This window comes from Hyperolius riggenbachi, chromosome 1, assembly GCF_040937935.1.
Source record: "Hyperolius riggenbachi isolate aHypRig1 chromosome 1, aHypRig1.pri, whole genome shotgun sequence".
NCBI classification, from domain to species: domain Eukaryota; kingdom Metazoa; phylum Chordata; class Amphibia; order Anura; family Hyperoliidae; genus Hyperolius; species Hyperolius riggenbachi.
In genome coordinates, this window is record NC_090646.1 from 263,316,746 (window position 1) to 263,341,032 (window position 24,287).

The 24,287-nt window shown below is 44.8% G+C and overlaps 1 protein-coding gene across 1 annotated transcript in view; it reads left to right on the forward strand.

Moving 5' to 3' along the window:
* Positions 1-327: 327 nt before the first annotated feature.
* LOC137547904 (interleukin-8-like) overlaps positions 328-24,287 on the forward strand; it is a 41,762-nt gene continuing 17,802 nt past the window's right edge. The window contains exons 1-3 of the mRNA XM_068271125.1: positions 328-486; positions 813-948; positions 2,580-2,663. Of these exons, the coding sequence (XP_068127226.1) occupies positions 420-486; positions 813-948; positions 2,580-2,663 (287 nt within the window). The 5' untranslated portion in view covers positions 328-419. The remainder of the gene's footprint in view (positions 487-812; positions 949-2,579; positions 2,664-24,287) is intronic.

A 24,287-nucleotide genomic window follows, 5' to 3' on the forward strand; every position in this document is an offset into this window, starting at 1 on the left:
CTCACTGCGAATGCGCGACCGAATGCAAGCAGACTAGCCAGAGCTGCCCAGTTTCAGCTCCACTGCAAGCAACAGAACATGCTACAGGAGAGATCCTGACAGTTGCATGGTTTATATCATATACGGTATGTGTTCTATAGTGTGCATGTGTGTACATGTCTGTGTCTGTGTACAGGGGAGGGGGAAGGGAGGTGGTCAAACAAGTTTTCTTTTCTGTGGGAAAAAAAAGGTCCCTAGGCACAAGTAATAATTCCTTGAAATCCTAATTCATATCATGACAAGCTGTGACGAAGGACAAATTGCTGAAACTGAAATGTACAATTCACTTCTCAGCTGCAAAACAGAAGCTCTAGGACACAGCAAAGCTAAAACAAGCAAGCAAGGAAACCTGCCAAGGAAATCCGCAAAGGACTTCAACCATGACATTCAGCAAAACTTTCACTGTTGCTCTCGCCCTATTCTTAATTTTCACCACTGCAATAGAAGGTACAGCAGGTTTATAAATAATTTTTCAACCCTTTTTTTTGCTTAATGACCAGTTATAAAATCAGATTTTGGATTTTTTGGGGGATTTTTAGGCTGATTTTAGGCTGCATCTGTACAGAATACATTTAATTATTCAAAAAGTATTTAGTTGCCTGTAGTGTTGACTACATAGCTGAGAAAAAAGCTGAGAAACAGGAAATAGAAGCAAATAAGAATGTACTTGCTGTATGAATGTGAGCATCATCTGTGCAGCAGAAGCATGTCTTCTATATAAGTGGTTGATTTAAGATTAAAAATGTTTTTTTGTTTGAATATTTTAAACACAGGTATGTCAATACAGAGATCAGCAAGAGACTTAAGATGCCAGTGTATAAAGCGTCAATCAAAAAAAATACGTAGAGTCTTAATTAATAACTGGGAACATTTACCCAGTGGTCCCCACTGCAAAAAGGATGAAGTAATGTAAGTATAATTATACGCTAACAGATTAAACCTAGTACTGTACATATTCGCTATTACACTTAGTTCAATTGGTTCAGATTAAAAAACGTTTTTTTTTTAGTTTTTGGTGGCATGAGGAAATGTTAGAACTTTTTTATTATAACTATACACTATACTTTTATTATAACTATGCATTAGTGTAGAATTTCCCTTCAGTTGGCACTGTGTAAAATACTTGGGGGGGGGAGATGTAAAAATCTTATTGTTGGAGGAACAGTTTATGATATACCCTCAATCTGGGCACCTGCTCTGATGACCATTATCAAATATATGAATATTTTCCCTCATATCTCTTTGTATTTCTGGGAAAGAACGTGGGGAGACTTTTCTGAAAAGAGGGCATAAACAGAAGGACATGTAAACACTCCACTGGGAGGTACACTCTCAGAACCTTCTCAGACTTGAAGGACTACTTTCAAGGGAGTCAGAAAATAAAAAAGGACAGTGATATCAATGCTTAAATGACACACTTTGTAACAAATACTTTGTCACTCAGTTACACAAACACTCAGCCCCAGCTATCAGCAAAAGTCACAATAGCACCACAGTATGGCTACATTCAATTTTGTTGTGCATGTTGGGGGGAGCATGGGCGGCACTACACTGGGGCACTGCCCCCCCTCCTGTGAATCACTGTGCCCCTGAGTGCCCCTCCCCCCCGCTCAGTAACATACAGTTAACTGTTTCCAGGCTCCAGCAGCATGCAGGTGAACAGGATGTGGTCTGTAAAAAACGCTTCATGTTCCCCTACGTCTATGTAGGTGTTAAAGGATAACCGAAGTGACATGTGACATGATGAGATAGACATGTGTATGTACAAATAACTATGCTGTGTCCCTTTTATCTCTTTCTCTGCCTGAAATAATTAAATATCAGGTATGTAAGTGGCTGACTCAGTCCTGACTCAGACAGGAAGTGACTATAGTGTGACCCTCACTGATAAGAAATTCCCCTTTTTATCTATTTCTTGCTCTCAGAAGCCATTTTCTGCTAGGAAAGTGTTTTATAGTTGGAATTTCTTATCAGTGAGGGTCACACTGTAGTCGCTTGCTGTCTGAGTCAGGACTGAGTCAGCCACTTACATACCTGATATCTAACTCTTTCAGACAGAGAAAGAAAAAAAGGAACACAGCATAGTTATTTGTGTGCTAGGCACTATACATACACATGTCTATCTCATCATTTCACAAGTCACTTCGGGTATCCTTTAAGTAAACCAAGGGTCTTATCTATTTGCCATAAACACCTCACAATCCTTGCAAGATCCATTGTAATTAATATACTTGGATGACACTTATATTTGCAAAACAAATCTCTCTACCTTCTTCTGACTGTATGTTTTAACATTGTCAGTCAACAGGAATAGTCTGGAGAAGGCTTACAATCTGAAAGCTTACGGTTTTTCTTTTAAATTTGACAATAAACTAGAGTTTGTATTTCACAGACAGGAATTGTTTAATCAGGATAATAATCCAGATTCATGACTTCCTGTCTGTAAACAACAAGCTCTAGTCTCCATGTTTGCATTGTTATGTAATAAAACATTTGCCATACAGATATTTATAGTTTTAATATATATTTAATTTTTTCAGAATCAATCTTAAAAGTGGACACCAGGTCTGTGTGAACCCTTCTGCTACTTGGGTAGTTAAACTTCTCAAGGAATCACCAAAAGGGTAAATTTATAGGCATTGCTAAAGATGTAATAAAATATAAAATAATATGCCTTTGTTTAGTTTTTAGTTTTTTTTTTTTTACTACCAATACATAAGTGCATCATGTGTTTTACTTGAATATTTGATATTTGATACAAACAGTTTGAAGTCAGCAAAATTGTACTTCTGGCACACAGTACTGAGATGCAGATCCTGCATTCAGACACCGTTAAAGTGTACCCGAGGTAGAATCATAGTAAAATAGGCGTACATTTGAAAAGGGCGCCTGGAAAAAAGGGCACCTGATATCGACGAAAAAAGGCCAGATTTGGCTACAAAAGGTGCCTGGCATAGCGGAGATGCCAAAATTGGCTACAAAAGGCGCCTGGTGTGGCCGATAAGCTACAGTGGGATGCAAAAGTATGGGCGACCTTGTTAATCGTCATGATTTTCTGTATAAATCGGTGGTTGTCAATTATATATATCATATAGGAGACACACACAGTGATATTTCAGAAGTGAATTTAAGTTTATTAGATTTACAGAAAGTGCGCAATAATTGTTAAACAAAATGAAGCAGGCGCATAAATGTTGGCACCACAAAAAAGAAATGAAATCAATATTTAGTAGATCCTCCTTTTGCAAAAAGTACAGCCTCTAAACGCTTCCTGTAGGTTCCAATGAGAGTCTGGATTCTGGTTGAAGGTATTTTGGACCATTCCTCTTTACAAAACATCTCTAGATCATTCAAGTTTGATGGTTTCCAAGCATGGATAGCTCTCTTTAACTCACCCCACAAATTTTAAATTATATTCAGGTCTGGGGACTGAGATGGCCATTCCAGAATGTTGTACTTGTTCCTCTGCATGAATGCCTTAGTGGATTTTGAGCAGTGTTTAGGGTCGTTGTCTTGTTGAAAGATCCAGCCCCGGTGCAGCTTCAGCTTTGTTACTGATTCCTCTACATTGGTTTCCTGGACATTGGTATCCAGGATGTGCTGATACTGAGTGGAATCCATGTGTCCCTCAACTTTGACAAGATTCCCAGTCCCTGCACTGGACACACAGGCCCACAGCGTGATGGAACCACCACCATATTTTACTGTAGGTGGCAGGTGTTTTTCTTGGAATGCTGTGTTGTTTTTCCTCCATGCATAACGCCGCTTGTTATGCCCAAATAACTCAATTTTAGTTTCATCAGTACACAGCGCCTTATTCCAAAATTAAGCTGGCTTGTCCAAATGTGCTTTAGCATACCTCAAGCTGCTTTGGCTTCCTCTGCATCACTCTCGCATGCAGCATTTCTTTGTGTAAAATGTGACGAATGGTTGAACGATACACAGTGACTCCATCTGCAGCAAGATGATGCTGTAGGTCTTTGGTGCTGGTCTGTGGGTTGACTCTGACTGTTATCACCATTCGTCACTTCTGTCTATCCAAGATTTTTCTTGGTCGGCCACTTCGAGCCTTAACTTGAACTGAGCCTGCGGTCTTCCATTTCCTCAATATGTTCCTAACTGTGGAAACAGAAAGCTGAAATCTCTGAGACAGCTTTCTGTATCCCTCCCCTAAATCATGATGGTGAACAATCTTTGTCTTCAGGTAATTTGAGAGTTCTTTTGAGACCCTCATGTTGCCACTCTTCAGACTAAATTAAAAGAGGAAGGAAACGAACAATTGACCCCCTTAAATACTCTTTTTCATAATTGTATCCACCTGTGTATGTAGGTCAGGGGTCACTGAGCTTACCAAGCCATTTTGAGTTCCAAACATGAGTTCTAAAGGTTTTGAATTCAATAAAATAACAAATTTATGCACCTGCCTAATTTTATTTAAACAAATATTGCGGACTTTCTGTAAATCAAAGAAACTTCATTTCACTTCTCAAATATCACTGTGTGTGTCCCCTACATGATAAATTTAACTGACTTTTTTATCGTAACAACCAACGATTTATACAGGAAAATCATGACGATTAACAAGGTTGCCCAAACTTTTGCATCCCCTTGTAGTTTTAGTTTATTAAAAAAAGATGCCAGCTATTTTCCAAAATATGTTGGGCTATGACAGGGTGCTGTATATAGCCGAAATTTGTTGGACTATAAAAGAGTACTGTTATAGCTGAAATTTGTTGGGATGATAAAGGGCACTGGATATAGCCGAGAAAAGTGATATAGCCCACAAAAGTGATATAATCGGGAAAAGTGATTATTATGACCTAACTTCTCCCTACTCTCACACAGAATCCTCCCCTGGTGGTGCCTATGTCTAATTTTAAGACCCCTCCCCCCGATGGTGCCTAACCCTAAGACCCTCACAGTGGTGCCTAACCCTAATACCCCCCCAGTGGTGCCTAACCTTAAGACCCCCCTGGTGATGCCTAAACCTAAGACCCCCCTAGTGGTGCCTAATCCTAAAACCCCTCGGTGGTGCCTAACCCTAAGACCACAGGGGGGGGGGGCCTTGTGGTGCCTAACCCTAAGACTCCCCCAGTGGTGCCTAACCCTATGACCCCCTGCTTGAAATGCCTAATCCTAACCCAGTGGTGGTGCCTAACCTTAATCCCCTATGGTGGTGCCCAATCTTCAACGCATTTCATGTCAAGTGTATATGTTATTTTGAACTGATATAACTGGATTAACTGATATAAATGAATTAAAGCACATATTATTATTATTGATTTATGAAGTGCCAACACATTCCAGAATAAGAAACAGCAAAGTTATATTTAATTATTTATGTATTGTCTGGTTCTACAACAACATTTTAAAACAGGAACATATTAGAAACGTATGAAGTATGAAACAAACTTTTCATTTTCTTTGATTGGAAATCTGTCAGCTGGTTCGGTGAAATTAAAGGACACCTGAAGTGAGAGGGATATGGATGCTGCCATATTGGTTTCTTTTTAAGCAATACCGGTTGACTGCTGATCCTCTGTCTCTATTACTTTTAGCCAGAAACCCTGAAAGCATGTCATGCAGCCAGCAGATCAGATGTTTCCAACTTTCTTTTTTCAAATCTGATAAGGTTAGCTGCATGCTTGTTTCTGGTGTGATTTAGACCCTACTGCAGCCAAACACATCAGCAAGGCTGACAGGGAACTGGTATTGTTTAAAAGAAAATAAACATGGCAGCCCATATATAAATGTGACACAGTGTCGGGCATGCCGCTTGGGAAGTTTTATAGAGCACCATGTTCTCCCAGAATAGGCACCATGTACCCCTTCCACCGATCCCCTCTCCCTCCAGAACTGAGATGCAACATGATGATTTTATCAAGCTGCGCCCCTGTACATTGGACAGAGAAGATCAGAGCTGGTGGTGCTATCGGCGCAGGCGAAAGGCACGATGAGTATCATTGCCAGCTACCTGCTATCGATGCAGACAGAGAGGAGGGGAGGGGGGATCCTATAAAGGGGCACCTATAGGTAACTAACCTGTACTAGGGCACCTATAGCTAGCTAACTTATACTGGGGCACCTAACCTAGACTTGGCTAACCAGTACTGGGGCACCTATAGCTGGCAAACTATACTGGGGCACCTATAGCTGGCTAACCTATACTGGGGCACCTATAGCTGGCTACCTATACTGGGGCACCCATAGCTGGCTAACGTGTACTGGGGCACCTATATCTAGTTAACCTATACTGGGGTACCATACCTGGCTAACCTATACTGGGGCACCTATAGCTGGCAAACTATACTGGGGCACCTAAAACTAGCTAACTATACTTGGGGCACATTTAACTGGCTAACTATACTGGGGCACCTATAACTGGCAAACTATACTGGAGCACTTAAAGCAGTATAAATATATTGGGGCACCTTTAGATTGCTAACTATACTGGGGCACCTATAGTTGGCTAACCTACACTGGGGCACCTATACCTGTGGATAACTTATACTGGAACACCTATAGCTGGCAACCTATAGTGGGGCACCTATAGCTGGCTACCTATACTGGGGGCAGCTATACTTGGCTACCTGTACTGGGGACAATTATACTCACCATTGGCGTGCTGATCCCTTGTCGTGTACCTCTGATCAGTGGGGTACCTAGGGCATTTGACACCCAGTGCTGTGTATTAAAAGACACCCCCACCCCTAAAAAAAAGGAGAGGAGTGAGTGTGGCATTTTAAGCGTGCCATGGCTGGTAATGCCAGGTATAGGTGCCCCCAGTATAGGTAATATAGTTGCCCCAGTATAGATAGCATAGTTGCTCCCATAAAGTTGGCCTAGTATAGGTAATAAAGTTGCACCCAGTATAGGTAGCTAGTATACTTGCCCCCAGTATAGGTAGTATAGTTGCCCCAATATAGGTAGTATAGTTGCCCCCAGTGTAGGTAGTATAGTTGCCCCAGTAGAGCTAATATAGTTGCCCCCAGTGTAGGTAGTATAGTTGCACCCAGTGTAGGTAGTATAGTTGCCCCCAGTGTATGTAGTATAGTTGCCCCCAGTGAAGGTAGTATAGTTGCCCCAGTATAGCTAGTATAGTTGCCCCCGTGTAGTTAGTATAGTTGCCCTCAGTGTAGGTAGTATAGTTGCCCCAGTGCAGTTGCCCCAGTAAAGGTAGTTTAGTTGCCCCAGTATAGCTAGTATAGTTGCCCCCAGTGTAGATAGTATAGTTGCCCCCAGAGAAGGTAGTATAGTTGCCCCAGTATACCTAGTATAGTTGCCCCCCCCCCCGTGTAGGTAGTATAGTTGCCCCCAGTGTAGGTAGTATAGTTGCCCCCAGTGTAGCTAGTATAATTGCCCCAGTATAGCTAGTATAGTTGCCCCGGTATAACTAGTATCGTTGCCCCCAGCAAAGGTAGTATAGTTGACCTCGGTATATGGGGGAAGCTTGGAAGAAGGGGCAGCAGTGACAGAGGGGAATCAGACCCCCCACCTCCCTCACCTGGGTCCCCTCCTTCTTGCACTTCCCCCTCCAGATTAGCGACGGCAGACAGAGGCGGCAGGAGAGGAATTACTCACCTGCTTGCTGCATTCCAGGTGATGGCGTGCAGAGTCATCGTCACGCGACACTGGTCTACTCCTTCTCCACCACTCACTTTGCTTCCTTATTAGCGGAAGCACAGTGAGCGGTGGAGAAGGCAGAGACCAGTGTGATGTGATGATGATGCTGCGCGCCATCGCCTGGAATGCAGGAAGCAGTTGAGTAATTCCTCGCCTGCCGCTCCTGTCTGCCGCTGCTAATCTAGAGGTGGAAGCGCCAGAATGAGGGGACTCAGATGAGGAAGGTGGGGGTTTGTCCCCGCTGCCCCTCCTTCAGCACTACTTCCCCCTCCTGCTCATGGCCACTGTGAGGGGCCTTGGGGACACCCCCTCCTGTCTATCATCTGTGCGCCACGCCTCCGGCGCCCAATGGCAGGAGCGCCCCTCCCTCTGATAGTGACATTTTCTCTGGAGATTGTTGTTGATCGTGCCAGGATCACGCAGTGTCATCAACATCTGGGTAAAATAAAAGTTTGCTTTCTTAAAACAGAAAGTATTTACGATAATTCAGGTTGGAGTGAGCTCCGAGATGTCTGAGAGCAAACTTATTTTTTTGTATAGAATTCAATACAATAACCTGCAGGGAATTCTGAAGACGAATGAGCACAGCACAGTTAGCGACACAGGACAAATGCAATGCAAATGTATAAATGCAAACACGGGGGTATATTTATACACTGGGGGGCAGCGGTCAGGCGGCAGACATAGCTCATTCTTGAGAGATTTCATACTGAAATCATTCGGGAATCAGCCTGCTCTGTATCGGCAGCTGGAAGATCTCTCTCTAATCAGATTCGATCAGAGAGAGAATTGTCTCTTGGTCAAATCTTGTTATCATCACTAGATGTATGGCTACCTTTACAAGCTGTGAGCAGAAATTATGCCTATGCATAATTACACATCGTAATTTGCAATTGCGCATCATAATCGTAATGCTACATTTCAGGGTAAAATGTAATTCATTTTGTATGTAATTGTAATCATTCATAATTTCGTGTAATTTTTCACATAAGTTTTGCATAATTTTGTGCTGACTTTAGCGGCTAAAGAGACTCTGTAACAACATTCTCAGCCTTCTTTCTTCTATCCTATAAGTTCCTACACCTGTTCTAATGTGGTCTAGATTACTGCAGCCTTTTCTAGTTGCACTGTCTCAGTAATATATCTAATCTTCTTTTCTTTGTCAAGCTTTGTCGACCCAGGAAGGAACGGGCTGCCTCTGTTGTAATGAATTTCAAGTTATGCACGCCCCCTGCAGGCTCTGTGTGCTTTGTTTACTCCCCACTCTCTGCTCTCAGTTTCAGAAAAGACTGATGCAGTTTGTGAGGCTGAGGGGGGAAGGAGCTGCCTGTCACATGCCTGCCACACTGTGACTAATCCCAGACTGGAGTGCAGATAATTTAACTTGTAGTATACTGTGACATTATATATATACTGTATAATGCATATTATTATATAACACATACACACACGCACATATACATTCACACACATATATATATATATATATATATATATATATATATATATATATATATATATATATATATATATATATATATATATATATATATATATATATATATATATATATATATATACAGTGGAGGAAATAATTATTTGGCCCCTCACTGATTTTGTAAGTTTGTCCAATGACAAAGAAATGAAAAGTCTCAGAACAGTATCATTTCAATGGTAGGTTTATTTTAACAGTGGCAGATAGCACATCAAAAGGAAAATCGAACAAATAACCTTAAATAAAAGATAGCAACTGATTTGCATTTCATTGAGTGAAATAAGTTTTTGAACCCTCTAACAATAAAAGACTTAATACTTAGTGGAAAAACCCTTGTTTGCAAGCACAGAGGTCAAACGTTTCTTGTAATTGATGACCAAGTTTGCACACATTTTAGGAGGAATGTTGGTCCAGTCCTCTTTGCAGATCATCTCTAAATCACTAAGGTTTTGAGGCTGTCTCTGTGCAACTCTGAGCTTGAGCTCCCTCCATAGGTTTTCTATTGGATTAAGGTCCGGAGACTGACTAGGCCACTTCATGACCTTAATGTGCTTCTTCTTGAGCCACTCCTTTGTTGCCTTTGCTGTATGTTTTGGGTCATTGTCGTGCTGGAACACCCATCCACGACCCATTTTCAGTTTCCTGGCAGAGGGAAGGAGGTTGTCGTTCAGGATTTCACGACACATGGCTCCGTCCATTTTCCCGTTAATGCGATTAAGTTGTCCTGTGCCCTTAGCAGAAAAACACCCCCAAAGCAAAATGTTTCCACCCCCATGCTTGACGGTGGGGACGGTGTTTTAGGGGTCATAGGCAGCATTTTTCTTCCTCCAAACACAGCGAGTTGAGTTAATACCAAAGAGCTCTATTTTGGTCTCATCAGACCACAGCACCTTCTCCCAGTCACTCACAGAATCATTCAGGTGTTCATTGGCAAACTTCAGACGGGCCTGCACATGTGCCTTCTTGAGCAGGGGGACCTTGCGAGCCCTGCAGGATTTTAATCCATTGCGGTGTAATGTGTTTCCAATGGTTTTCTTGGTGACTGTGGTCCCTGCTAATTTGAGGTCATTCACTAACTCCTCCCGTGTAGTTCTAGGATGCTTTTTCACCTTTCTCAGAACCATTGACACCCCACGAGGTGAGATCTTGCGTGGAGCCCCAGAGCGAGGTCGATTGATGGTCATTTTGTGCTACTTCCATTTTCGAACAATCGCACCAACAGTTGTCACCTTCTCTCCCAGCTTCTTGCTAATGGTTTTGTAGCCCATTCCAGCCTTGTGCAGGTCTACAATTTTGTCTCTGACATCCTTGGACAGCTCTTTGGTCTTTCCCATGTTGGAGAGTTAGGAGTCTGCTTGATTGATTGATTCTGTGGACAGGTGTCTTTTATACAGGTGACTAGTTAAGACAGGTGTCCTTAATGAGGGTGACTAATTGAGTAGAAGTGTCTAACCACTCTTTGGGAGCCAGAACTCTTAATGGTTGGTAGGGGTTCAAAAACTTATTTCACTCAATGAAATGCAAATCAGTTGCTATCTTTTATTTAAGGTTATTTTTTCGATTTTCCTTTTGATGTGCTATCTGCCACTGTTAAAATAAACCTACCATTGAAATGATACTGTTCTGAGACTTTTCATTTCTTTGTCATTGGACAAACTTACAAAATCAGTGAGGGATCAAATAATTATTTCCTCCACTGTATATATATATATACTGCATATATAAACAAACATCACTTCCTGGTTAGCAGCCATGTTTTTTGTTTGTAAACACTGCCTGAAACTGACGATTAAAAGTCAGGATTGCGCCGGGGAGCGGCAAAGAGAGATCCAGATCACAGTGACTTGATTGGTATGTTGTACAAACCGGACAGTGCAGATTCTCTTTAATAGCAAAGCCCCCAGCCCCCCATACATGCTATTGCTATCAAAATTGCTGCATATGTTAACTAGAGAGGGCTCGAACCTCTGATATTAGGTGCGCAAACCTCGAACGCGAACTTCTATAAAAGTTCAGTTCACGCAAACTTTGCGAACCGCAATAGACTTAATGGGCAGGCAAACTTTCAAAACTTCAAACATTAATTCTGGCCACAAAAGTGATGGAAAAGATGTTTCAAGAGGTCTAACACCTGGTGGGGGGCATGGCGGAGTGGGATACATGCCAAAAGTCCCAGGGAAAATTACAGATTTGATCCACAGCAGGGTTTTAAGGGCAGAAATCACATTGCATGCTAAATTGGCGGCATAAAGTGCTTTAAAACATCTTGTGTGTGTATACATCAATCAGGGAGTGTAATTTGTGTACTGCTTCACACTGACAGACCAAACTCACTGTGTAACGCACCGCAAATAGCTGTTTGTGTAGTAATGGCCAAGCTGGACTGGTGCCCATATGGTCGAGCTGAGGTAGCTCAATGACTGAACAACAGTGACTGAGTGTCCAGCTGATCGAATTTGTTCTGTCCACAATGAAGCAATGACCTTATTATCTTGGGTCAAGTGTGCCTCCCAACACACTCATATAGCCGGTCATTGCTTCATTGTGATACGCAAGCCCCTTCACCGCGGCAAGGTAACGATCACGAAGGGGAATAGACACATGTGCATGCCTTTTGTTTTGTTGTTGCAGCCGCAGTGCAGCTAGAAAAATTACGAATCAGCTGATTTTGGCACGCGGCTCTGAGAGCCGAGCACCGAAACTGGGCACCATCATAGCAGCAATGCTATGATGCGCACCCCGTTTAGTGGTAATTCGGGGCTCTGGCGGCTTCCAGACCTCGAATTACATCTCCCTCTGAATTGCGACAACTCAGAGGGGGCACAGTATTTATGCCGCCTCGCAGTTTAGCGGCAGTGGCGAGAGCCGTCATTCGGCTTTCCCTGCGCCGAACTGAGCGGCACCAATATGACATGCACCCGAAAAATTAGGCAGGCATGTACAAGCACCAGAAAAATTATTATAGCGGACACTGCTTAGCCTTAAAAATTAAGGAATCCACCTGGAGTCCTGGACCCTGCTGGTGGTGGCGGAGAAGGCAGCCAAGCGGCCTGCAGGCAGAGATGCTGTGTGTGGGGACTGACTTAGTCTTCGGGCAGGCAGTAGCCCTCTGGGATCCATGCCTGATAAAGGTCAGGTACTGAACACTTTTTTTGGCCTAGGCGACTTCTCTTCTCAGTGACAATGCCTCTAGCTGCTCTGAAGGTCCTTTTTGACAGGACGCTTGAGGCAGGGCAAGACAGAAGTTGTAAGGCAAATTGTGACAGCTCTGGCCACAGGTCAAGCGTGCGCACCCAGTAGTCCAGGGGTTCATTGCTGCTCAGAGTGTCTACATCCGCACTTAAGGCCAGGTAGTCAGCTACCTGCCAGTCAAGGAGTTGGTGGAGGGTGGATCCGGAAGGGCTAAGGCAAGGCGTTGGACTAAAGAATGTCCACATGTTCATCATCACCATGAGATCGCTAGAGAATTCTGTCCTTGCCTGCGTGGACATGGGAGGAGGAGGAAGATTAATGGCAGTGGCACCTTTATTCCGTTGTGCTGTGACATCACCCTTAAACGCACTGTAAAGCATACTTGCCAGCTTGTTCTGCAAGTGCTGCATCCTTTCTGCCTTCTGGTGATTTGGAAACATCTCCGCCACTTTGTGCTTATACCGAGGGTCTAGTAGCGTTGCCACCCAGTACAGGTCATTCCCCTTGAGTTTTTTTATACGGGGATCCCTCAACAGGCTGGACAGCATGAAAAACACCATCTGCATAAAGTTGGATGCCGACGTACTATCCATCTCCTCTTGCTCTTCCTTAGTGATGTCAGGTAAGTTCTCCTCCTCCCCCCAGCCATGAACAATACCACGGGAAAGGTGAGCAGCACAAGCCCCCTGCGATGCCTGCTGCGGCTGTTCTTCCGCCTCCTCCTCAAAAAAACACCTTCCTCATCTGACTCCTCTTCCCCCACACGACTCTTCCTCCTCCTCCCCCCTCCTCTGTGCTGCCGCAGATGTTGAGGAAACATCTGGTTATGCTGATGATTGGTATCAAGTCGCTGATGGTACCTTCACTGCGACTCACCAGGTTTGTCACCTCCTCAAAGGGACGCATGAGCCTGCAGGTATTACGCATGAGTATCCAGTACTTCGGCCAGAAAAGCCCCAGTTTCCCAGAGCATGATCTTTCACTGTAGCTGTACAAATACTGGTTGATGGCTTTCTCCTGTTGTAACAGACGGTCAAACATCAGGAGCATTGAATTCCAGCGAGTCAGGCTATCGCAAATCAAGCGCCTCACTGGCAAGTTGCTTCTCTGCTGTATATCAGCAAAGCGTGCCATGGCTGTGTAGGACCGCCTGAAATGCCCACACACCTTCCTGGACTGCTTCAGTACCTCCTGTAAGTCTGGTTATTTAGACACAAATCTTTGAATTATTAGATTCAGCACATGTACCATGCAGGGTACATGTGTCAACTTTCTCAAACTCAAAGCCGCAATGAGGTTACTGCCGTTGTCACACACCACGTTGCCGATGTCCAGTTGGTGCAGGGTCAGCCACTGATCCACCTGTTTGTTAAGAGCAGCCAGGAGAGCTGCTCCAGTGTGACTCTCGGCTTTGAGGCAAGACATGTCCCAGATGGCGTTACACCGTCGTACCTGGCATACAGCATAGGCCCTGGGGAGCTGGGGGTGTGTAGCTGGAGAGGAGATTGCAGCACCAGTAGAGTAGCACTGCCATTCAGCCAAGGAGGAGGAGGATGACAGCGAAGAGAATGTAGTAGGAGGAGTAGGTGGAGAAGGAGAGGAGGTGGCAGCAGGCGGTGCTGTGGTCAGATGGACCCTTGACCCAACGCTGTGTGCCAGAGATGACACCACTTGCCTTTCAACTTCATGGTACAGTTTGGGTATCGCCTTTTTTGAGAAATAATTGTGGCCTGGTATCTTCCACTGTGGTGTCCCAATCGCCACAAATTTTTGGAAGGCCTCAGAGTCCACCAGCTGGTATGGTAACAGCTGGCGAGCTAACAGTTTCGCCAAGGAAGCTGTCAGAAGCTGGGCAAGGGGGTGACTGGCAGACATTGGCTTCTTCTGCTCAAAGATTTCCTTCATGGACACCTGGCTGCTGCTGTGGGCAGAAGAGCAGGAACCGCTCAAGGTGAGAGGCGGAGTGGAGGAGGGTGGCTGTGAAGGTGCAAGGGAGAAAGTGGCTGAAGATAATGCACCTGAAGGAGGAAGAGGAGAAGGAGGGTGGCTTTGCTTTTGTGTGCTGCTTTTCCTAGGGTGGTCTTCCTATTGCAGTTTGTACTTTTTCATCATGTGCCTTCGTGAGGGAGTTGTCCCTACGCGGGTCTTGGTCTTTCCACGGCTCAATTTTTGGTGGCAGAGATTGCATTGCTCTCATCTGAGGCAGACACACAAAAAAATGTCCACACCGCTGAGCCCTGGGATGATGGCACTTTGGTGGTGTCGTCAGCAGCTGATGTTGAAGGGCATGTTGGCTGGCTGTCCATAGGTGGTGATACATGCCACTGGACACTGCCACGAGCTGTTTCTGATGATGAGCTCCCCCTGCTTCTTTCAGCAACTTGTCTCCTCCTACTCCTCTCTGACCCCCCCTCTGAACTGTTCCCCTGGTCATCATGTCTATTAGGATCCCACGTGACATCCATGGCAGTATCATCATCATTGTCATCATCATAATCCTCCTCCACAGCTTTGCTTGTATCAGACACCTCATAAACTGCACCAACAGCAGGTACTTCATTATCCTCCTCACACCTTATGTCCATAGTGATGCCTAACTCAGGCATATGAAGTGGTGTAACTTGCTTAGCGCCTTCATCTTGTTGTAACAATAATGGCTGTGAATCAGTTAATTCCCCACCAAATAACTCCTGCGAAGTGTCAAATGGAGCGGATGTGGTGCTTGTAGTAGCACTGGTGGCTGCGGAAGATGAGGTGTTCTGTGTTAAATAGTCAACTACGTTCTGACAATCTTGGGAGTTGATAGCACGTCCCTTCTTCTGAGCACTGTACTTTAGTCCAGGGCCACAGGAAATCACATCAGCACGACCTCGTACAGACCTGCCGGGTGGCCTCCCTCTGGCTCTGCCTCTGCCTGTTGTTTTGTCCATATTGGGGGGATGAAGTGAAAGGTATGCACTGACTTGACTAATACAATGTGCAGTCACACAGGTGCAATGAAAAGGTATGCAGTGACTGCTGGTAGAACAATGTGCGGTCACACAGGTGCAGTGAAAGGTATGCAGTGACTGCACAATGCTGGGGATAGCAGAGCGCAGGGGGGTCCTGGGGGCACACCATAGGGCAACAGAGGCTGGTGATAGTGTGCACAACCAGCCTCTGTGCCCCACTAACATCATTAAATCCCACCTCGGGTTCTCTTTAAAGAAGCAGTGGGTGAGAAACTGTTGCTGTGTACTTAGTGTGTCTTTGCCATGGCGCAAGGTTATTGTAACGATTGTGGAATTCTCTCCGTGATCAGCGCACAGGACGTGCGCTGACACTGCGGAAATCCTCCACAAGCAAATAATTTGAGGGATCCCAGCAAAAGGTGCAATGCACCTGTAGAGGGAAATTCCTGTCGGCAGATGGAGCTGTGGAGTGCAGAGGAACAGCTCCTCTGCCCTGCCACAGACGCCAGACAGGAATTGCACGAAGGGAAGAAACGCAGGGCAAGATAGCCCTGAAAGAGAGAGATCAAAGCGACAGAGGGTGTGTGTGTCCACCAATCTAGTCGCCACCCTGCGACGATGAACACACAACCATGAAGATCAGGTGAGAAGGCAATCGCCAGAGATGGCGATTGCTAACAGCGAGACAAGACCGAATAAGCACAGATGAGGAATGTATGTATGTCTACCAATCTAGCCGCCAACCTGCGACGGCGGACACACAACAGAGGAAACCAAGTGAGAACGCAATCGCCTGAGAAGCGATTGCGAAAGAGAATGAGCACAGGGACAGAATGTAGGTATGTGCCCCAATCTAGTCGCCAACCCGCGACAGTGCACACACAACAGCAGAAACGAAGTAGGAACGCAATCGCGAGAGAGGCGATTGCCAGAGGTGACACAAGGCTTAAGCAAGACAGGGCATGAGAGTAGCAAAGGCACAGCAATCATACAATGAGAAGATAAGGAAAATAACAAACGCTAACTAAACGCGAACACCGCACTCATTCGCAACAGCGAATGCGTTTACTGCACGGTCTCTGCGTATTAAGCACAACAGAGACAAGCACGCCTAACTAACCACCGACAGACAAACATGAAACAGAGGGCGCGAGCGCTTGCTTAACGGTTACCTCACCGAGCCTCCAGCAAGCGTTCGTATCAGACCAGACAGATACATGAAAACAGGAATAAGTGAGAGATACGATCCACTGCTCTTTCCGCCAGAGCAAGTGCGATCCAAGTATAGCAAGATAGCTTAGCAGGATCCACGGCTCTTTCCGCCAGAGCAAGTGTGATCCAAGTATAGAAACAGAGCGAGCTGGATCCACTGCTCTTTCCACCAGAGCAAGTGCGATCCAAGTACACCAAGAGAGACAGAACAGGCAATACAAATAATACAATCCTGACTGCTCTAGCAAGGATGCCTAGCGCAGTCCCAGGCATTACGCTAAGCTAATCTTCAAACAATAAGCATGGCTGACACTCCAGGAGTGTTTCACAGGACAAACCCTCATGACCAGCGAAGTACTGTGGAATCACATAGTATATATAGAGCCAGCCTACAAAGGATGTGGCTAGGCAATTTGCATGACAAACGTATGCAAATTCCTCAGCAGCAGCAAGCTGCAAAACTGACAAAAGGTCTCTTTTCCAGAGACCTGCAGAATGCAGACCTGAACAGTGGTCAAAAAGCTGCCTGCCTGCGCAGGCAGCTGAGCGGATCATTACAGTTATGAGTTGTCCGCTGTCCAGTGTACTTTCAGAGCGAGCCTTCAGTGCCACCAGAGGGCTGGTAACAGACAAGCGCACGAGATTGTCGACAAAATATGTTGACATACTGTCATTTATAAAATTAAATGAATCCTGGATTACTGAACAGTGCAAACCTCCCACTGCAGAAAGTAGGGACTAGCTGTGTAACTTGAAATTTTCACTGCTAGACATTTGATATTTTACAAATATATATTTGAAACCTTCAAATTATCATAAAAATCTCCTGTGTTATTCCCAGATGGTTAAAGGACAACTGAAGAGAGAAGTATATGGAGGCTGCCATATTCCTGTTAAACAAAACCAGTTGACTAGCAGTCCAGCAGATCAATTTGGCTGCAGTAGCATCTGAATTACATCAGAAACAAGCATGCTGATAATCTTGTCAGATCTGACAATAATTTCAGAAACACCTGATCTGCTGCATGCTTGTTCCGGGTCTATGGCTAAAAGTATTAGAGGCGGAGTATTACCCAGATAGCTAAGCAACTGGTATTGTTTCAAAGGAAATAAATATGACAGCCTCCATATTCTTCTCGCTACAGTTGTCCTTTAAAGGACAACTGTAGTGAGAGAGAGGTATATGGAGGCCACCATATTTATTTCCTTTTAAGCAATACCAGTTCCCTGGCTATCCTGCTGATCATATAACGTTAATACTTTTAGCCATAGACCCTGAACAAGCATGCAGCAGATCAGGTGTTTCTGATATTTGTGTCAGATTTCTGACAAGATTAGCTGCTTGCTTGCAGAGATGCTCTCATGAGTAATCACTCATGATTCAAATGAGGCGTAATTGCTGCAGCTGAGTGGCTGGTTGATAAGTGGTTAATTACCCATAATGCCGCTGTCCGCCCTGCGTTTCAAAGAGCTTGCACGCGTCCTATTGGTTGCGTTGCAAGTCTCACTATGGCGCACTTCCTCCTACCGTATCGGCTTTAAGGAGGAAGTGTGCCATATTGAAGCTTGCAACGCGACCAACAGGACGCGTGCAAGCTCTTTGAAACGCAGGGCGGACAGCGGCATTATGGGTAATTAACCCCTTATCAACAAGCCACTCAGCTGCGGCAATTAAGCCACATTTGAATCCCGAGTAATAACTCGTGATCACTCATGAGAGCATCTCTGCATGCTTGTTTCAGGGCTGCCAGGCAACTGGTTTTGTTTTAAAAGAAATACATTTGGCAGCCTCCATATACCTTTAACTACAGTTGTCCTTTAAGCATGGTTGCTGTGTCCAAGCCAATGTTCTATCTGCCTCTGGATTTTTTTTTATTTGTACACTGCCAGCTTTTCCTGACTTATGGGGGTGATGGTCACTCTGACTGAGCCGCTGCCCTCCCACCACTGTCATTTTATGTGATATGTACACTGCTTGCTTCTCCTGACTTATGGGGGTGATGGCCACTCTGACCGAGCCGCTGCTCCCCCCGCCACTGTCATTTTATGTGATATGTACACTGCCTGCTTCTCCAGACTTATGGGGGTGATGGCCACTCTGACCGAGCCGCTGCTCCCCCCGCCACTGTCATTTTATGTGATATGTACACTGCCTGCATCTCCTGACTTATGGGGGTGATGGTCACTCTGACCGAGCCGCTGCTCCCCCCGCCACTGTCATTTTATGTGATATGTACACTGTCTGCTTCTCCTGACTTATGGGGGTGATGGCCACTCTGACCGAGCCGCTGCTCCCCCCGCCACTGTCATTTTATGGGATATGTACACTTCCAGCTTCTCCTGACTTATGGGGGTGATGGCCACTCTGACCGAGCCGCTGCTCCCCCCGCCACTGTCATTCTATGTGATATGTACACTGTCTACTTCTCCTGACTTATGGGGGTGATGGCCACTCTGACCGAGCCGCTGCTCCCCCCGCCACTGTCATTTTATGGGATATGTACACTGCCAGCTTCTCCTGACTTATGAAGATGATGGTCACTCTGACCGAGCTGCTGCTCCCCCCACCACTGTTATTTTATAGGATACTAGCTGATGACCCGGTGTTGCCTGGGTATGTATCTGGCTGGTGTTGGCTTCATCCACTTTTCCTAACCCTAACACACAAACACCTAATGACCAAGTTTGTGAGCTTTGGAGTCTTTGGCATCAATAATTTGTATATTCCCATAGAAATCAAACAAATCAGATAGGCCGTTTGTGGCTCCGCTCCTCTCCAGCATTTGAACCGCAGTCAACCAATGGCCAACTGTAGCAGGTTTGAGACTTCTGCTATTAACAGTGTAAAAATGGCAGCAATTCAGATATTCCCCTTGAAAATCAACAAATGCATTTTGATTGGCTATTATAGGCTCCACCCACTTCCCTGAATATTAATCAGTCCCCCAGTGATCATCCGGGCAAAGTTTGAGAACCCTGCCATTTACAGTGTAAAAATGGCTGCAGTTTATATTTTCCCAGTAAAATTTGTTTTTGGCTCCGCCCACTTTTTTGTAACCTTGACACACAGTCACTCAATGACCAATTTTGTCAGCTTTGGGGTCCTTGACATCAATAATTTGTATTTTTCCAGTGAAATGAAACAAATCTGATTGCTGTGGCTCCACCCTCTTTTCTGAATTTGAACCCCAGTGACCCAATGACCAACTGTACTGTTTGAGGCTTGTGCCATTAAGAGTGCAAAAATGGCAGCAATTTCAATATTCCCCTTAAAAAACAACAGGTGAATTTTCTGAATATTAATCCCAGTCACCCAGTAACCAACTGTGCAAAGTTTGAGAACCCTGCCATTAACAGTGAAGAAGGGCTGCAGTTTACATTTTCCCAGGAAAATCTGTTTTTGACTCCACCCACTTTTTGTAATCTTGACACACAATGACCAAGTTTTGAGCTTTCAGGTTCCTGGCATCAAAATGGTGTGAATGGAAGCATTTTATCCAGCAAAGAAATCTGTTTGTGGCCTTTAGTAAATTTGAGCCCCAGTCACTTAATGACCGACTGTAGCAGGTTTGAGGCCTCTGCCATTAACAGTGTAAGAATGGCAGCAGTTTCAATATTCCCCTTGAAAATCAATAGGTGAGTTTTGATTGGCTGTTGTAGGCTCCACCCACTTTCATGAGTATTAATTCCAGTATCCAGTGACCAACTGTGTCAAGTTTTAAAACCCTGCCAAAAACAGAATGGCTGAACTCAATGTAACAAATCTGATTGGCTGTTTATGGCTCTACCCCCTTTTTGAATTTGGACCCCAGTCACCCAATGACTGTTTTAGGTTTAAGGCCTCTGCCATTAACAGTGTAAGAATGGTAGCAATGTAAATATTCCCCTTGAAAATCATTTTTTATTGGTTGTTGTAGGCTCCACTCACATTTCTGAATATCAATCCCAGTCACCCAGTGACCAATAGGGATGCTCGGAAAATTCCGCGGAATTATAAATTCCGTGATTCCGGCCGGAATTAGGTCAATTCCGATTCCGGTAGTCAAATCGGAATTCCTATACCTCTCAAACGGAATTCCGCGCAAATTTTATAATTCCGACGGAATTTTCCGGAATGACATAAAAAATCTCTCTCTCTCTCTCTCTCTCTCTCTCTCTCTCCTCCTCCTCCTCCTCCTCCTCCTCCTCCTCCTCCTCCTCCTCCTCCTCCTCCTCTCTCTCTCTCTCTCTCTCTCTCTCTCTCTCTCTTCTCCTCCTCCTCCTCCTCCTCCTCCTCCTCCTCCTCCTCCTCCTCCTCCTCCTCCTCCTCCTCCTCCTCCTCCTCCTTCTCTCTCTCTCTCTCTCTCTCTCTCTCTCCTCCTCCTCCTCCTCCTCCTCCTCCTCCTCCTCCTCCTCCTCCATCCATCCATCCATCCATCCATCGCAGTAGGGAATTGCAGATTTTCAAAACAGCTTATATACCATAGCTGGGATTTGAACCCAGAACCTAGTGTGTAGTAGGTATCTGTCTTACCCTCTAGACCATGACCCACACTACATGCTAAAGCTGCCGGTAGCATAAACCATACTTCCATTATGATCAATTCGATAGAAAAAGTAGCATGATTAAGGATTTGTACTTTTTGAAAAGCATGCTTATTTATATACCATAGCTGGGATTTGAACCCAGGACCTAGTGTGTAGTAGGTATCTGTCTTACCCTCTAGACCATGAACCACACTGCATGGAAGTAGGTATCTGTCTTACCCACTAGTAAGGCTGAGGAATTTCCGACGGAATTCCGAGTAAATCGGAATTCCGCGGAACTGACCCGGTATACCGTCGGAATGGAACGGTAACGGAATTTCTATATGTCGGAATGCGGAATTGTGCCGGAAACGGAAATCGGCTATTCCGACCATGCCTGGTGACCAATGACCAACTGTGTCAAGTTGGAGAACCCTGCCATTAACAGTGTAAGAATGGCTGCAGTTTATATTTTCCCATGTAAAACGTTTGTTGTTTTTGGCTCCGCCCACTATTTCTAACCTTGACATACAGTCACTCAATGACCAAGTTTATGAGCTCTGGGGTCCTTGGCATCGATAAGTTGCAATTTCCCACTGAAATTAAACACATTTTATTGGCTGTTTGTGGCCCACCCCCTTTTCAGAATTTAAACCCCAGTCTTCCAGTGACTGACTGAATTGAGGCCTCTGCCATTAAGAGTGTATGAAGGGCAGCAATGTAAATATTTCCCTTGAAAATCAATCAATCCCAGTCACCCAGTAACCAACTGTGCAAAGTTTGAGAACCCTGCCATTAACAGTGAAGAAGGGCTGCAGTTTACATTTTCCCAGGAAAATATGTTTTTGACTCCACCCACTTTTTGAAATCTTGACACACAATGACCAAGTTTTGAGCTTTCAGGTTCCTGGCATCAAAATGGTGTGAAGGGAAGCATTTTATCCAGCAAAGAAATCTGTTTGTGGCCTTTAGTAAATTTGAGCCCCAGTCACTTAATGACCGACTGTAGCAGGTTTGAGGCCTCTGCCATTAACAGTGTAAGAATGGCAGCAGTTTCAATATTCCCCTTGAAAATCAATAGGTGAGTTTTGATTGGCTGTTGTAGGCTCCACCCACTTTCATGAGTATTAATTCCAGTATCCAGTGACCAACTGTGTCAAGTTTTAAAACCCTGCCAAAAACAGAATGGCTGAACTCAATGTAACAAATCTGATTGGCTGTTTATGGCTCTACCCCCTTTTTGAATTTGGACCCCAGTCACCTAATGACTGTTTTAGGTTTAAGGCCTCTGCCATTAACAGTGTAAGAATGGTAGCAATGTAAATATTCCCCTTGAAAATCATTTTTTATTGGTTGTTGTAGGCTCCACTCACATTTCTGAATATCAATCCCAGTCACCCAGTGACCAATGACCAACTGTGTCAAGTTGGAGAACCCTGCCATTAACAGTGTAAGAATGGCTGCAGTTTATATTTTCCCATGTAAAACGTTTGTTGTTTTTGGCTCCGCCCACTATTTCTAACCTTGACATACAGTCACTCAATGACCAAGTTTATGAGCTCTGGGGTCCTTGGCATCGATAAGTTGCAATTTCCCACTGAAATTAAACACATTTTATTGGCTGTTTGTGGCCCACCCCCTTTTCAGAATTTAAACCCCAGTCTTCCAGTGACTGACTGAATTGAGGCCTCTGCCATTAAGAGTGTATGAAGGGCAGCAATGTAAATATTTCCCTTGAAAATCAATCAATCCCAGTCACCCAGTGACCAACTGTGCCAAGTTTGAGAACACTGCCATTAACAGTGTAAGAATGGTTGCAGTTTATAATGTCCTATGTAAAAAATGAAGTTGTTGGCACCGCTCACCTTTTCTAACCTTGACATACATAAGACAATATATATATATATACACTGTACAGCGCTGCGTAATATGTCGGCGCTATATAAATACTAAATAATAATAATAATAATAATAATACAATCAGTCAATTACCAAGTTTATGAGCTTTGGGGTCCTTGGTATCAATTTGTATATTCCCATTGAAATTAACAAATCTGATTGGCTGTTTGTGGTTCCGCCCCCTTTCTGTATTTGAATCCCCAGTTACCCAGTGACCAACTGTACCAGGTTTGAGGCATCTGCTATTAATAGTGTAAGAATGGCAGCAATTTAAATATTCCCCTTGAAAATCAAAAGGTGAATTTTGATTGGCTATTGTAGGCTCCACCCACTTTCCTGAATCTCATTCACCCAGTGACCAAGTGTGCCAAGTTTGAGAACCCTGTGATTAACAGTCTAAGAATAGCTGCAGTTGACATTTTCCCATTAAAAATGAATGGCTGGAATTTGATTGGCTGTTTTTCCCGGATTTGTAACTTCAGTCAAGAAGTGACCAACTGTGCCAAGTGTGGGGATTCTGGCTTGAATACTGTGAGAATGGCAGCCTTTTACACTTTTTCCAATGACATGAATGGGTGAAATATGATTGGGTGTTTGTAGCTCCGCCCAGGTGTGCAGGGGGGCCGCGAGACCCCCAGAACATTTTATCTCAGGTAGTAAGGGATCTTAATACCAAGTTTCGTTCAAATCGGTCTAGCCGTTTTCGAGTGATCGCTGCACATACACACATACGCACACACACACACACACACACACACACACGCACGCACGCACGCGCGCACGCACGCGCGCACACACACACACGTACATCCGATTTTATATATACAGATGTACATTGCCAGCTTCTCCTGGACATGACTTATGAGGATGATGGTCACTCTGACCAAGCCACTGATTCCCTCCCACCACCACCACTGTCATTTTATGGGATATGTACACTGTCTGCTTCTCCTGACTTATGGGGGTGATGGTCACTCTGACCAAGCCGCTGCTCCCCCCTCCACTGTCATTTTATGGGATATGTACACTGCCTGCTTCTCCTGACTTATGGGGGTGATGGTCACACTGACCGAGCCGCTGCTCCCCCCGCCACTGTCATTTTATGGGATATGTACACTGTCTGCTTCTCCTGACTTATGGGGGTGATGGTCACTCTGACCGAGCCGCTGCTCCCCCCGCCACTGTCATTTTATGGGATATGTACACTGTCTGCTTCTCCTGACTTATGGGGGTGATGGTCACTATGACCGGGCCGCTGCTCCCCCCGCCACTGTCATTTTATGGGATATGTACACTGCCTGCTTCTCCTGACTTACGGGGGTGATGGTCACTATGACCGAGCCGCTGCTTCCCCCGCCACTGTCATTTTA